This window comes from Gobio gobio, assembly GCF_949357685.1.
Source record: "Gobio gobio genome assembly, chromosome: 22".
NCBI lineage: Eukaryota > Metazoa > Chordata > Actinopteri > Cypriniformes > Gobionidae > Gobio > Gobio gobio.
In genome coordinates this window covers 17,247,232-17,261,639 of record NC_137118.1, presented here as the reverse complement: position 1 = coordinate 17,261,639, position 14,408 = coordinate 17,247,232, and the positions used below count along the sequence as shown (strand labels likewise).

At 38.7% G+C, this 14,408-nt stretch overlaps 1 protein-coding gene across 2 annotated transcripts; it reads left to right on the top strand.

Annotated features, from left to right (window-relative positions):
* Positions 1-5,493: 5,493 nt before the first annotated feature.
* loxa (lysyl oxidase a) lies at positions 5,494-14,408 on the top strand. Of its 2 annotated transcripts, none has more exons than XM_079804421.1 (8): positions 5,494-5,556; positions 5,669-6,339; positions 7,140-7,248; positions 7,739-7,815; positions 11,852-12,008; positions 13,436-13,531; positions 13,620-13,735; positions 13,820-14,408. In XM_079804421.1, exons 5-8 carry the CDS (start codon positions 11,865-11,867, stop codon positions 13,824-13,826), a joined length of 363 nt encoding a protein of 120 aa, XP_079660547.1. In that variant the 5' UTR covers positions 5,494-5,556; positions 5,669-6,339; positions 7,140-7,248; positions 7,739-7,815; positions 11,852-11,864; the 3' UTR covers positions 13,827-14,408. The 2 variants fall into 2 exon arrangements, with proteins under 2 accessions (XP_079660547.1, XP_079660546.1); XM_079804420.1 differs by having other exon boundaries at positions 7,739-7,876.

Sequence of the window (14,408 nt, the reverse complement as noted above, 5' to 3'; positions counted from 1 at the left end):
AAAGTTGACAAAAAGATCCCTGTTGGCATGGATCCATGAAAACAATAAAAAATTCAGTATTTTTCATGCCGGGTCAGTTGGCGATGTCACTTTGTAAAGAAACGCGTAAAGGCCTGTTCACACCGGGACGATTTTCGTGCGCGTTTATCGCCGACGTTAAACGCCTCGTGACTAAACAATGGGCGCAAATGTGAGTGTGCACACCGACGTAATATATCTGTGGTTTTGGCAAGCACGTAAATACTGTCTCTCTTCTTCTTCTGTGTGACAAGCGAGTGTCAGAAGCGTAAAGTGCCTCAGCACCACCTCGTGTACCGGGAGCGCTATCTACTGAATGTGCACGTTCACTCGGCGCATCGCCAGTGAAAATCGCTTGGGTGAGAACACTCAAGACACCCCAAAAAACGTCATGAAAAACGCTGGCGATAAGCTCGCACGATATTCGTCCTGGTGTGTACAGGCCTTAACACCTGAACATGTAAAGGCCTGTACACACCGGGACGAATATCGCACGCGCTTATCGCCAGCGTTTTTCGTGACGTTTTTCGGCGCGTCTTGAGTGTTCACTCCCAAGCGATTTTCACTGGCAATGCGCCGAGTGAACGTGCACATTCAGTAGATGCGCTCCCGGTACACAAGGTGGTGCTGCGGCACTTTACGCTTCTGACACTCACTTGTCACACAGAAAAAGAAGAGACAGTATTTACGTGCTTGCCAAAACCAGAGACATATTATGTCTATGGCCAAAACCATTCACACACTTTTTGCTAACTGGCAAGCAGCATTAGCAGCCCATCTTCTTCTTTGTCTACTTACTACTTCTTCGTCATATCAATGTGTGCAAGACCGTTTTGTGCTTGAGCGCCACCAAGTCGTGTTTTACTGTCACTTCAGCAGCTCCAGGCACGTGAACAAAAGCGCGGATCTCATTGGTCGGCCAGTTTTTAACGTGCCGCGTCAAAATAAAAAAACGAACCCGAGGCGTTATTTTTTAAATGACGCTTTTACGCCTGGCGTTTTACGCGTCGGTGTGCACACTCACATTGGCGCCCATAGTTTAGTAACGAGGTGTTAAACGTCGGCGATAAACTCGCGCGAAAATCGTCCCGGTGTGAACAGGCCTGAACACGGATGCGCATGATGTCACCGTTTTCACAAATTCGCGTTTTTGTTTAGGCTACTACAATGGTATCTGGGGTTTTTTTTAATCCAGCTTTCAAAAGTTAGCATTTTCAGGCCCCTAAAACGCCATTGTCGTGTAAATAAAAAAACGCATGAAAAGTTTTCCATTTTTTGTTGAAAACAGTGTCGTGTAAACTATCAGTTCAAACATAGGCCTATTGCAAACTAGCTGCTAGAAGAACGTTCCCCTGTTAGGGGCTGTTTACATGACAGTTTTCAAATACGAATGGAAAACTTTTTATGCAGTTTGGCCGTTCATTTACACGACAACAGTATTTTGGTGGCCTAAAAACACAAACTTTTAAAAACTGGTTTCAAAGTGCAAGATTTTGAAAACGTTTCAGTGTAAACTACAAAAACGCAAATTTGTGAAAGCGGTGACGCCATGCTCATGCTATACTTCACTTTTTACGAATATGCGAGGGTCAGCATACGCACTGTATTGACGCATGACGCGAATTTCCTCATTAGAAGAGTATGTGCGTAATGTACGCACACTGTCTGATTTTTGTAACCGGATACTTTGTAGGGCTACGCCCAGGTCGCACATACATTTTTTTTTTGTAGTAAAGCTACATATTTGTAACTCGTGGCAAGAGATCGCTCAAAAATGTGTATGCGTACGAATAAAAATAGACTATACTTTTCAAGGCTGTTTTTAAGCTTGCATACACGTAAAAAACACGAAGTAGCCTACTTTCGGCTTTAGGCTATGTATTCAGTCTATAGGTGTAGTTTTTCCTTACAAAGTGACATCGCCAGCTACTGGCCTAGCATGAATAATACAGTGTTTTTAGTCTTTTTCGCAAATCCGTGTGAACAGGGTTGGTTTTGACAACAGCGTCTGTAGGCCTACCAGAAAAACGCGAAGGAATAAAAATCCGTAGAGTTTGGTTTGGAAACAAAAAATAAATTTTTTTCGGTAACACTTTACAATAAGGTTGTATTAGTTAACATTAATTAATGCATTAGTTAACATAAACTAACCATGAACAACAGCTCTGTTAAGCATTAGTTAATCTTTGTTAACGTTAGTTAATAAAAATCCAGTTGTTCGTGGTTTGTTCATGTTAGTTCAAAGTGCATTAATGTTAGCAAGATTTTAATACTGCATTAGTAAATGTTGAAATTAACATTAACAAAGATAAATAAATGCTTTATAAGTGCAGTTCATTATTAGTTCATGTTAACTAATGTTAACTAATGAACCTTATTACAAAGTGTTACCTTTCTTTCTTTTTATACAACTGTAAAATAACATTCCCAGGACATTCTGGGATACAAAAACATTGTGAAATGATGGGTCTTCCTTTTCCTCCGGCATGCAGGAGAGCTTTTCGTATTTTTATGTTAATGCGATTCAAAGTGTAGGCGTTTACATCAATTAACCGTCGCTTAAGGCGAAACATTTTTTCCAAGCTCGTATTGGCCAAGCACGTTGTATTCGCGAAATGTCGCTATGTGGTCAAGACCGACACCGGCGTCTGTGTTTTCGCCAGACGGTTTTGACTGCATAACCTATCAAATGAAAAAGCAAGCAACGTGGACAGAGTAACTAGGTTAATTGCTTTCGTATGTGGTTCGACTGAGGGAAGCAGGAGCGACCGCTGCCAGAGAAAAGGGAAACCCAGGCACTGAACGTACCGGGTTATGTAGCCTACGAAAAATAACAGCGACTGAGTAGGCTACAGCTGGTTCTACTCACGTGGCTGTCTGAGACGACGAGTACAAAGTGTTTTATATTTTTCTTTCATAAAGTCTTAACAGCTACTGGAACGTAAGCTATTACAACGTTTGAATCTGGCCTTGTGCAATATGAGCACGCTCGTCAGTCCTTGTGAAGAAAAACACTTTTATTTCTCTCTTTCAATGTGCCAGCAGATCATGGAGGAGGACAGGAATTTAGGCACTGTTTTAAAATACGTTGCCATTTTATAGTGTTATTGTCATATAGATTACATTTTATTCCCCATATAGGCTCTTGAACCAATGCGTTTTCAAGACGTTACGTAGGCCTAGGCTACCTCCAAGAAATGTTGGGCATACATCCATTTTTGTGCAAAATTAGCCCTGCTGGCAAGTTTCAGTTTACGCAAGCGGTTCAGGGAGGTCATATGTTCGTATGGCCCATTTTTGAGTTCATATAATAGGCTGTGTGCGTGTCATAGATTTTCTCAAGATCATTACAATAAATCAAGCGTTTAAATGTACATTTTTAACGCACAACTGATTGATGTCTACTTTGATGATGACACAAGTGGAGAACATATTGCATGGCGTGGCTTTAAAGCATAACATGCTGCAGAATATAAAACAGATTCCTGGATGCTGATTGGTCGATGCAGCATTCCAGCTGTGACATGAATCACCCATTCACTTAGTAGGCTACATAAGTGGGCAGGTTAGTTTGCATTTAATAAAAAAATAATAATAATAATACATTGTATATTATAATAACATGACATATTTTAATGTTTAAATTTTTTTTTGATTAATTCAATGTCCTTTTTGTTATGTGGTATATATAGGCCTATATATTCTTTTATAAACCCAATAAGGCACACAGAACCAATATAGTTACCATATTTTTAGGCACAAAGATAAAGGTAGGATGTGGTTATAATTTTCTTCAATTGCATTATTTTAACTAAGTTTGGCATCTCCAAGTTGTTCTAAATACATGTAGAGCACTGAGGATACAAACTTTTCCTCAAGACTTTTGTTAAGTTAAAATGTGCCCTCTGGTGTCCAAATTATGTAAGTTCACTGCACTCGTGGATGATAAATAATAGTAGCTCATCTACCAGAGCTTAATTTTACATTGACTCAGATAATAGGTAGTCTATGGGTTCAGAACGAAGGCCACAATGAAATATTATCTATGTAATGTATGATACCCGTTCAGTGAACCCTTAAATTTAAAGGATTTGCTCTGTTGGTCCACTGAAAAGACTTTGGGAAGCTCTGCAATGTTGGTCTTTGTGGTTTGTCACTGGGCATGAGTGGTTTAAGAGGCTAGACACAGAATTTGAAGACCATTGATTAAGTTCTTCTAACTAGCAATCATGCTTCCTTTGCAAGCCATAGGATGCATCTCTCATGGGAAAGTAAAAGGCAGTAGTGGGGTCAGATGAGAGCATGTACAGTTGAGGGAAAGAATGGAAGAAGACATCTACGTTAAGGTCTGGGTGGCCCAGGTGCGTTTATGATTGAATGTTATAAACAGTGCATCATGTGACGAACGTAGAACAGTTTCCAACAAGACATGGAGCTCCTATTGTAACTAAGCACATGTGATGTTTAATGTAGCACCTCGTAAACATGTGAAGACCCCACACTTGACTTTGCTTTCACTTTTCAAAGTGGCAGAAAGGACTTAGTGATAGTAGGAGGAAAATAAAAACAGATTTTGTTTTATGAGCAACAACTTCCTGAACAGACAACATAGTGTAAATCTGTTTTGCTTACTTTGCAGGCCTTATTCTATGAGAACATTGATAAGTGGAGACATCTTTGCCAAGATGTTTTTTGAAGTGCCTCTTAAAGGTTCATCCAAAAGTCAGACTGAGAGGGATCTGTCACAACACAACATGAAAACCATTTCTTTCCGCAAACATTGTGTTATTAATATTTAGAAGCAAATAAAAAAAAATTTTACTCAATGAGTTACTCAAAAATATAATACTGTAAAAAAAATATTTTTTTAAAACTAAAAATCCAGATATATTTTTTAAATGAAAAAGTAACAAAAGTCATGGTGTAAATGTGTATTAATTAATCAATTAATTTAAAAAAAATGCATAAGGCAATATAACAACAACAACAAACAGGGACCATTTAGACATGACTGTATCAGAGTCATTGTTGATTAAAAATATTACGATTTTTGTTTTAATCGAAATGCGATTTTAAGTAAAAATGAAAAACCATGCTAATAATGAAGTAACATAAAAGTTTAACTTTGAAAATATGTTGGAATATAATGATTAAGATAGAAGGCTAAATGTAGCCTATTCAAGGAGCAAGTAAAGTCGTTTTTTAATGCATGGCACGTGTAGGTATTAAGGTGTTTCCTTTATTATCACGAACATTTTTTTCTTTAATATTCATTTTATGTGAGCATGATTGGGAATGTAGCTATTGCACCAAGGAAAATTGCAATAATATTTTTCCACATTCTTTGCATGTCTTTGTCATATTTTTGAATATGTTGGATCCCACGTTTTGCAGTTTCATAAGAACGAGTCTTTCCGTTATACCGGAGCTTGTATAACAAGAAACTTTAAAAATCAGCTCCTCCCTCTTACACTTGCGCATCAGTTAGTTCAATGCAGAGCAATAGGAGGTCGCACTGATATCTCACCTTTCCGTTATGTAAGTCTCACTTTATTTAATTTAATTTAATGTAGGCTATTATTATTAGTATTTTCAAACAAGCTTTATGAAAGAGCACAACTTATCCCAGTTTTTCGTTCCCTTAATTCAGTTAGCCTACTGGAACATCGGCAAGCAAGAACTGGAGAATCCAATTAAACATAAAAATGAGTACGAGTTTAATTGACACCTTAATTTACGCCTTTGCGCATGTGTGTTTAATAAGTTGCATAGTACAAACTGGTCATTCTCAGCGTCAGGGCAACACTGGAGCGGCAGCTCTCAGACAAACCATACAATGGCAGCACAACGGCAAACTCTTTAGTATATTAAGTCAAGGCTCGGAATATCAGCCACCGTTAAAACGAGACGAAAACAAAGAGCAGACGCAAGACAGGCCGATAGCCATCGTCCGCAACGATGATGCGGCTACGAGAACAGACGGCGCAGCTTCTTCTTCTTCACGACCCTCCCAGAGCCGCGGGTCCGCGCGTTTGCCGTCAGGTATCGGTGCGCGCGGTGGCGCCTCGCGCTGGTTATCAGGTGGCGATGGAGCGCGCGCCAGGGGATCACACGGGCGCAGGAATCACACGGATCAGCTGCAAGCATCGGTCAACGGCACCGACAGAGCCGCGCGGGACGATGATGTGATGGTCGGGGATGATCCCTACAACCCATACAAGTCTACAGACCCGGACAACCCATATTATAACTATTATGACACATACGAGAGACCCCGTCCTGCACAGCGCCCGGGATATGGCACAGGATACTTCCAGCATGGTAAGGACAGAATCTATCTATCTATCTATCTATCTATCTATCTATCTATCTATCTATCTATCTATCTATCTATCTATCTATCTATCTATCTATCTATCTATCTATCTATCTATCTATCTATCTATCTATCTATCTATCTATCTATCTATCTATCTATCTATCTATCTATCTATCTATCTATCTATCTATCTATCTATCTATCTATCTATCTATCTATCTACCTATCTACCTATCTACTTTTTGCAATTGTTGCATCACCACATATTGTGTGGATTTTAATGGCAACTTCACAAATAAATAAATAGAAAATAATTTAATGTATTTTATCAAGTTGATAATTAAGTTGCATGATTATTGTGGGTTAAAATGTTTTTGCAATGCTATGGCAGAAATCAAACATGTCTAATTGTGGTCAGTAAAATCGAGTCGCAAACGTCATAATCTGTCCACCATCTAGTGGCTAAAATGAAAAGTATATCACTGGAGCAATATGAAAATTATAAACTTAAAAAGTGATTAAAAATCTTGGCACTAAGTATATAAGTATCCACCTCTTGTATTATAATTGCATAATGACATATTTTTAATGTAATTAAAACGGTCAGTTTAAAATAATGACATCTTTGCAGCAAAAAAAAAAAAAAACCCGCTAAGGTGGTTTGCTGGTCAGAGTGGTCTGGTTGGATGGTTTTAGAGGGTTTTGGGGCATTTGTCATGTGGCCAGGCTGGTTTAAGCTGTTATTTTTATAGTTCTGTGCATTTTCTTGTATCTTTTAATAAAACATTTCAGTGTTTCATAGGTTTGCCTGATCTTGTGGGAGACCCATACTACATTCAAGCATCCGCCTACGTGCAGAGAGTTCCAATGTACAATCTCAGATGCGCCTCTGAGGAAAACTGCTTGGCAAGGTATTATTATTGATATAAAACAGAAGAACGTAATCAAGATTTTTGGTGCATGCATGGTTGCAGTCAGAGAAGGAGAGTTAGTACACTTGCATTCCTCTGAGTGTAACAGATGAGTCATGAGAACCTATTTAAAACCCATGTGGTAGGAACATCCTATAACTCAAACCAGCTCTGCGAGAGGGGAAAGAATTAAACGAAAGTTCTGCCACGAATGGGAAGTGAGAAACTCTACAAACAGATTTCACATAAAGCTGTTTACATGGAAAAACTATCACAAGCTTGACTGTGAAACACATTACTGGGGCACACAAGAATAGCCTAGTCCAGTAAAAGGAGTGTTTCTTTGGAGACGTGCATTTGTAGTTGTTCCATGTGCACTTGAAATGTATCCACGGGGCCAAGATACACATTCTGAAAGCTGTTAGGACAATATGAGAAACTGAAGGAATGTCTGATATTCTGTAACCGCTGGGCTGTTTTTGTTGAGCAGCTCTGCATACAGGTCCAGCGTGAGAGACTACGACACGCGTATGTTGCTGAGGTTCCCGCAGCGAGTCAAGAACCAAGGTACCTCCGACTTTCTTCCCAGCAGGCCACGCTACACCTGGGAATGGCACAGCTGCCATCAGTAAGTCTGATTCTGACAGGTCCAACCATTTGCAGCATTTTTCTCACTTGCATCTTTAGTAATGCATCACAGACCATTATTAAGAACTCTAAAGGGAGAAGATATGATGCAATGAACTGAATTCCTAGGCTAAAAGCAAGATTATGAAGCTCATTTGCAGCTTTATCATGATTTGAGTGTTTTATCTGAGTGATATCTGAATCTAGTGCTGGTGGTGCTGTTTTCATAAGGAAAAAGGTCTGTGTTCTTGTCTAAATGAAAACACTTAGAGGCCCATTGCTAATACTTCAGTTGAGTCAGTAATAGCTCTCTGCATAGTTTCATCCTGAAGTAAGCCATGTCTCACCACCAACTACGGCGTACATTTGGACAAGCTCCAGTGTATACAATGACTTAAGGTCTTGCGCATAAATGGGGCATGAGGTCTGTGTGCTGATCTGCATTTATTTGACGTGTCATAATATGATGGTTTTCTGCTTTCTTACTTGTCTTACTGTACAAAATGTTCTTCTTTACACTGGGGCTACTGAATCATCAAATACGCTATTAAGTGCTGCAGTTTTTCCGCTCAATTTAAAGGAATCATTCACCACAAAAATACCATTTTGAATAATTTACTCAGTCCAAACCTGTGTACCATTCTTTATTCGGTGGAACATAAAAAGAGAGATTTTGAAGAATGTAAAGGCCGCTTTTATTCCATACAAATACAATGAATGGCGACTGGAGTTCTCAAGCCTCAAATATGAAGTAAAACACCATCAAATTAGTTTGTATAAAGCCTTGTGCACACCGAGGCGATTATCGCGCATGCTTATTGCCAGCGATTTTCGAGACAATTTTTTGTGTTCAACTTTGTGTTCATCTTACCCAATCGATTTTGGGTAGGATTTTCGTACAAATTCACTCCCTGACTAGCCTAACAATCCAGACCCACATCAAGATGTTGGGTCTGGGAACTCACCGTTGGCAGGGCTCAATCCGAGGGGCGGGATAATGTCTTTCAAATTCCCTCTGCACGCAATAGGATAGTGCTACAACCAACCAGAGCAACGAAGAAGGTGAGGCGGAACTAGTTGATAGATTAAACTTTCGCCGTATCCGGTCGGCAAAACACAGAACACATCTCCCTTTCTTAAGAATGACTTCAGTGCCATTCTTTGTTCTTTTCTCAAAGAAAAGCTTAACTCCAAGTCTTCCAGAGTTGCGGCCAAAGCCGCTTCGAAAGACCGCTGTTCGCCAGCTTCTTTGTTTACAAGTAGCACGTGGAACCACCGCAACTCTACCGTCAATATGTTAAGCCCACCCACCGACTCTATACACGATGTGATTGGCCCGACTAGAGTTTGGTTTTTCCAGCTCGCAAGCCAACAGAGAGTTGCTAGAAAAAAAAAAAGCAATTTTGTAAAACTGCTGTACCGAATCCGTACCGAACCGTGACTTCAAAACCGAGGTACTTACCGAACCGTCAGTTTTGTGTACCGTTACACCCCTAATATATATATATATTTACATATTGCCCCTTTTTTACATTTGAGCCCCTGCCTCTGAAGAACTCTCTGCACGGCCCTGGTCCATACATACCATTCTCATCTCCGTGCGTGCCATAACTCTGTCTGACACACACACCGCTTGCCTAGCTTAGCACAAAGACTGGAGGTAAACGGCTCCAGCTAGCCTTCTGCTCAATAAGTGGACAAAGGAACTTTGCTGCTGTACCATGGGTGCAGCAGGCTCAATGATATTGTGCAGCGCCTGAAAATAGTCCCCAGCACGCTCCCTGTGCAAGCAGGTTGTCACGTTGACGGAAGTTAGCCTATTTTCAGGCGCTGCGTAATATCATTGCTCCGCTGCACCCATGGTACGGGAGCAAAGTTCCTTGATTATTACGCAGGAATGAGATTAGAGTTTCTAGCCATATCGTTCTAGAAAATCGCAACTTTTCATTTTCCGTCGGTCTTAGTACACGGTGTAACTATACACATCACAACATGTAAATAGGAAAATGTTGGAGTTATTTTGTCACTTATTAAGCAGTAGGCTAGCTGGAGCCATTTACCTCCAGTCTTTGTGCTAAGCTAGGCTAGCGGTGGGTGCGTCAGACAGAGTTATGGCACACATGGAGATGAGAATGGTATATATGGACTTATCTAACTCTGGGGAATACGGTGAATAAGCTAAAGTCCCAAAAAGTCGGCATGTTCCTTTAATTCAGCTCTCCACTATGCTCTTGAACTGACGAATTCACACTATATTTTTTTGCTGAGTATCCTTGTAAACATAGTCGGTTATGTCTTAAGTGAACGTTAACAGCAAATAAAACACGGAGCAGTATATTCCTATAGCCTAATAAACCTGCTGGCATCTGTGATTTAAATGTTAATGTAATCAAACAACAAAGGACAAAGAAAAAATCACTCACTGCTCTTAACTCAATATCTTTTGTAACTTTAATAAGGATTAATCTGTTTAATTGATACAGTGAAGATTAGTGTTTTTTTGCATTTGATTAATTTCTTTATTACATAGGCTACCTAAAAAATTCTGTTAGATCTACCTAAAAAGCACTGTTTATTTCATTCGTATCTTTTTTCTACTCTATTTGCTTGTAATTTGTAATTTAATACTGTTTACTTGTCTTTAATATGGTTTTACATTTATATTAGTTAGGCTAGTCGTTTTAGCTGTGGTATCGAAATTGTAATATCGAAATGGGTCATAACCAAAAAACAATTTTATGGCCTGTACATAAAAAATAAATAAATAAAAAAGTCAGGTGTTGGCAGGTGTGACAAAAAGTTAGTTTTAGGCCCTGCTTATATAAGCCTACTATGCAAAATTGGAATATCACATAAAACATTTGCAAATAAAGGACTGTCTCATTCCATAGGTTCAAGAGAACAAAATCGTCACTTCCTGGGAAATTGGCGCAAAATATCTAAAAACCACCCGAAAAAGGAAGTTGCTGCAATCGAGGAAGCCACTGTGGCTCTTTTATCCTACAAAACTGCATGACTTGCACCTCAGAGTGCGCAGATGAAACGCAATATGTGTTTGGGACGCAATCGTGTGATATACCAAAACATTATTTTGATGACAGACTTTGGCTCAGGCATTTCAGAATGACCAAACCAATATTTGAGTTGATGTGCAATGAATTTGGTCTGCTGGTTAGTCTAGTTATATGCTTCCCACTGCGCCCCAGTTCTGACAGTTGAGGCAAAGTCACATGACATTTATTTGTTGTGCATCAAGTTTTGTAGTTCATGCACACGCCTTCTTATCTGATAAAAAATGATCTGCCTCAGTTGAGTGCAAGTTTTATGTGCATCTTTAGAATTTATGGGAATCTAGTTTCCATCCAGCATGTTTTATGCAGTATCCCAAAAATGTGCATACAAATAGGTGGATGGAAACAGCTAATGATATGGTAGCAGTGATTCTCAAATTAACAGCTTTCTGAATGGAAAAGATTAAATTTCAGTCTGTTCCTCATTCAAAGCCATTGAATGGCTTAAGAAGCTTTTATGGTGCTTTTGCTACATTTTTGAAGCTCAAAACTCCCCTTTTATTGTAATTGCATAGGAAAATGCATTGAAAACTGAATTAAAATGTTCTCCTTTTGAACAAATCATGAGAGAATTTTTATTTTTGTGTGAACTGTCCTATTAACAATTTCACTGACGCCATTGAAACTATTTGAGGTAAACTAAGCATAGGCTGACGTGGTGTAAATTCCTGCTCAAACATTGGACATGGAGTTCATCTGCATGACATTATTCTCTGCCTAAAGATCTGATACATGTCCCAGTGTTAAGGAAATTCATCAAGTGGATTAAAGCGTTGAAAATGAACAGCAGGCATTCCAAATCCGATTAACTAGCAATGCGATTCCCAGAGGCAGGCAAAATTTGAAATGCACCAGTTGAAAGTCATGCATGATGATGATAACCTGCTTTATTTTGCTGTCTCTAGGCACTACCACAGCATGGACGAGTTCAGCCACTATGACCTGCTGGACGCCACTTCTCAGAGAAGAGTAGCAGAGGGACACAAGGCCAGTTTCTGTCTTGAGGACACGTCCTGTGACTACGGCTACTACCGACGATACGCCTGCACCTCCCACACTCAGGTCACACTCATTTATTAAAGTCAGCATGAAACGGAAGTTGTGATAGTTTTTTCCTCCCTATTGTGACATATATTTAGCTTCTCGAACAAGAAAAAATGTAGGGCGGAACTTGATTTTGTCCATAGGGAATTGATTGGCCGTTTGGATGGTTGTGGTTTGCTATTGGTGGCAGGTTGCCCCGCCCTCGCACCAGTAAACACATCATCAGAGAAGAGAAGTCACTGAAAGAGGGAGGGGAAGTTATTTTGATTACGAGGCACATGAATAAAAAATAATAATGATATGTACAAATAAATCATTTATAATACAGCAATATTCCATAAAAAATAAGAATTGTCCATGCTGACTTTAAAGTCAGTATTTATCTATATTTCTATGAAAATATCAAAATCAAACCTCATATGTGACGGATTTGAGCACTCAGCTTTGGTAGGAACTCTGTAAATGATAAAAATAATTCTCATGAAAAGCACAACAGACTCAACTCACCATTGATTTCAAAAGACTTTGAGGTTAGCATGTTGCTAAGCTAACAACACTAAACAAGATAGCTAGATAAAACACAAATATTAGGTAAAATATCGCATTTTTGTTAAGATCAAAATATTTTTGTAATACTTTTGACATTTTAATTAGATATGTTCATATTTTTACCGCATTGTCCACCATCTTGGTTGGATTCACAATGCATTCTGGGATCACCAGGTTTGTGAAGAATACAAGCCAATGTGTAATTATTCTGAGTACCATTTGCAAGTGTTCATGTTGCAAACACACCTGATAAATTACAGTCACCATGAAATGGCTAAAACAATATGGACAATTCTTATTTTTTATGGAACATTGCAGTATTTATTATAAATGATTTATCCATGCATATCATAATTTTTTTGTAATTCATGTGCCCTCATAAAATTTAATCAGAATAACTTCCCCTCCCTCTACTCTGATGATGTGTTTACTGGCGTGAGGGTGGGGCAATCTGTCACTCACATAAGATCCACCAATAGCAAACCACAACCATCCAATCAATTTCCCCATGGACAAAATCTATCCAAAAAGTGGTGGGGAAAAAATCAAAAAATCGATTAATCAAAATAAATGATTAACATACCTTGGTTTTTACATTGTACTTCAAGGTACATCAAATAACAGTAGCACTGTGTTTTACAGTCCTGTTCCACATGTACATACTATGTACTTATTATAGTGATTACAATAACTGTATAATAGCTAGGCATTAACAATGAACCTACCCTTAAACCTAATCTTAACCCATGAAGTTACCTTATATTACCCAGTACTTTTTTAGGTAAGAACGCTGTAAGTATACACGTAAGTGCACGTACAGTAGAATCAAGTGCAACCCAAATAACATACCTTTACCATGCTTGTGCTGAAAGTATACTGTTGTGTTGTTGTTCCAGGGTCTGAGTCCAGGCTGTTACGACACTTATAATGCTGACATCGACTGCCAATGGATAGATATTACCGATGTGAAACCTGGAAACTACATCCTCAAGGTTTATGGCCTAAATCAAATTAAGAGTTGTTGTATTCAAGAAATATTCAATATCTTGTTCCTGAGTTCCTTTTCCCTTTCTGGTTTAGGTTAGTGTAAATCCCAGTTACCAGGTGCCAGAGTCGGACTACAGTAACAATATTGTGCGCTGTGATGTACGTTACACCGGAAACTACGCTTATGTTTCAGGATGTCATATTTCACAGTGAGTATACCTTAAATATTTAGAATTACTAAGGCAATTGCATCTGGTTAAATGTAACGTATTCATGTTTTTGGTTTATTTCAGGTATTAAGAATCTACTTAATACCAGAATCATCAGAAAAGAAGTTTGATGATAAAAAAAACCTGCAACAAAGTGAACAGATAAATGAACGGTGGTCATGGGTCACTTTCCTGTTTGTGAGAGCCAATTATCAGCAGGGCATTTTAATGTCGACTATGCCACACAATATAAAAACCTGAGGCATAAGTACAGTTTTACAGTGAATTGCATTGCTTTTTTTTTGTTTGTTTTTTTGAAATTATTAAGCAAAAACAATGTTTTTATAAGTGTCCAGGGTCATATTGTGCTGGATTCCTCCTAAAAAATTGGATAAAATGTTGATTATATTGCCAGAAACCTCCACAGTTTGTAGAGATACTGCACATTCCCCAAATAATTCAGCATTATTCTCTCAGGCTGATCAAATATAAAAATGAAACCTTCAGATGTTGATCCACACTGGGGTTTTACCTAAAACATGCTTTTTTGTGCTAGATCGATGCTTTAGTTGTGTATTCTAAGTAGATATTTATATACAGATACTCATATTACTGCAACACATTTATGTATAAAATGAAAATTACTTGAATAAACTTCACACTCAGCCTCGTT

Bases quoted from the DNA above. Each gene is read 5' to 3' on its own strand.
- loxa (XM_079804420.1), top strand. From the start codon at position 5,724: ATGAGTACGAGTTTAATTGACACCTTAATTTACGCCTTTGCGCATGTG. The intron at 6,340-7,139 runs GTAAGGACAGAA...AGTGTTTCATAG, and splicing joins CACAGGATACTTCCAGCATG to GTTTGCCTGATCTTGTGGGA. The intron at 13,532-13,619 runs GTTTATGGCCTA...TTTCTGGTTTAG, and splicing joins CTGGAAACTACATCCTCAAG to GTTAGTGTAAATCCCAGTTA.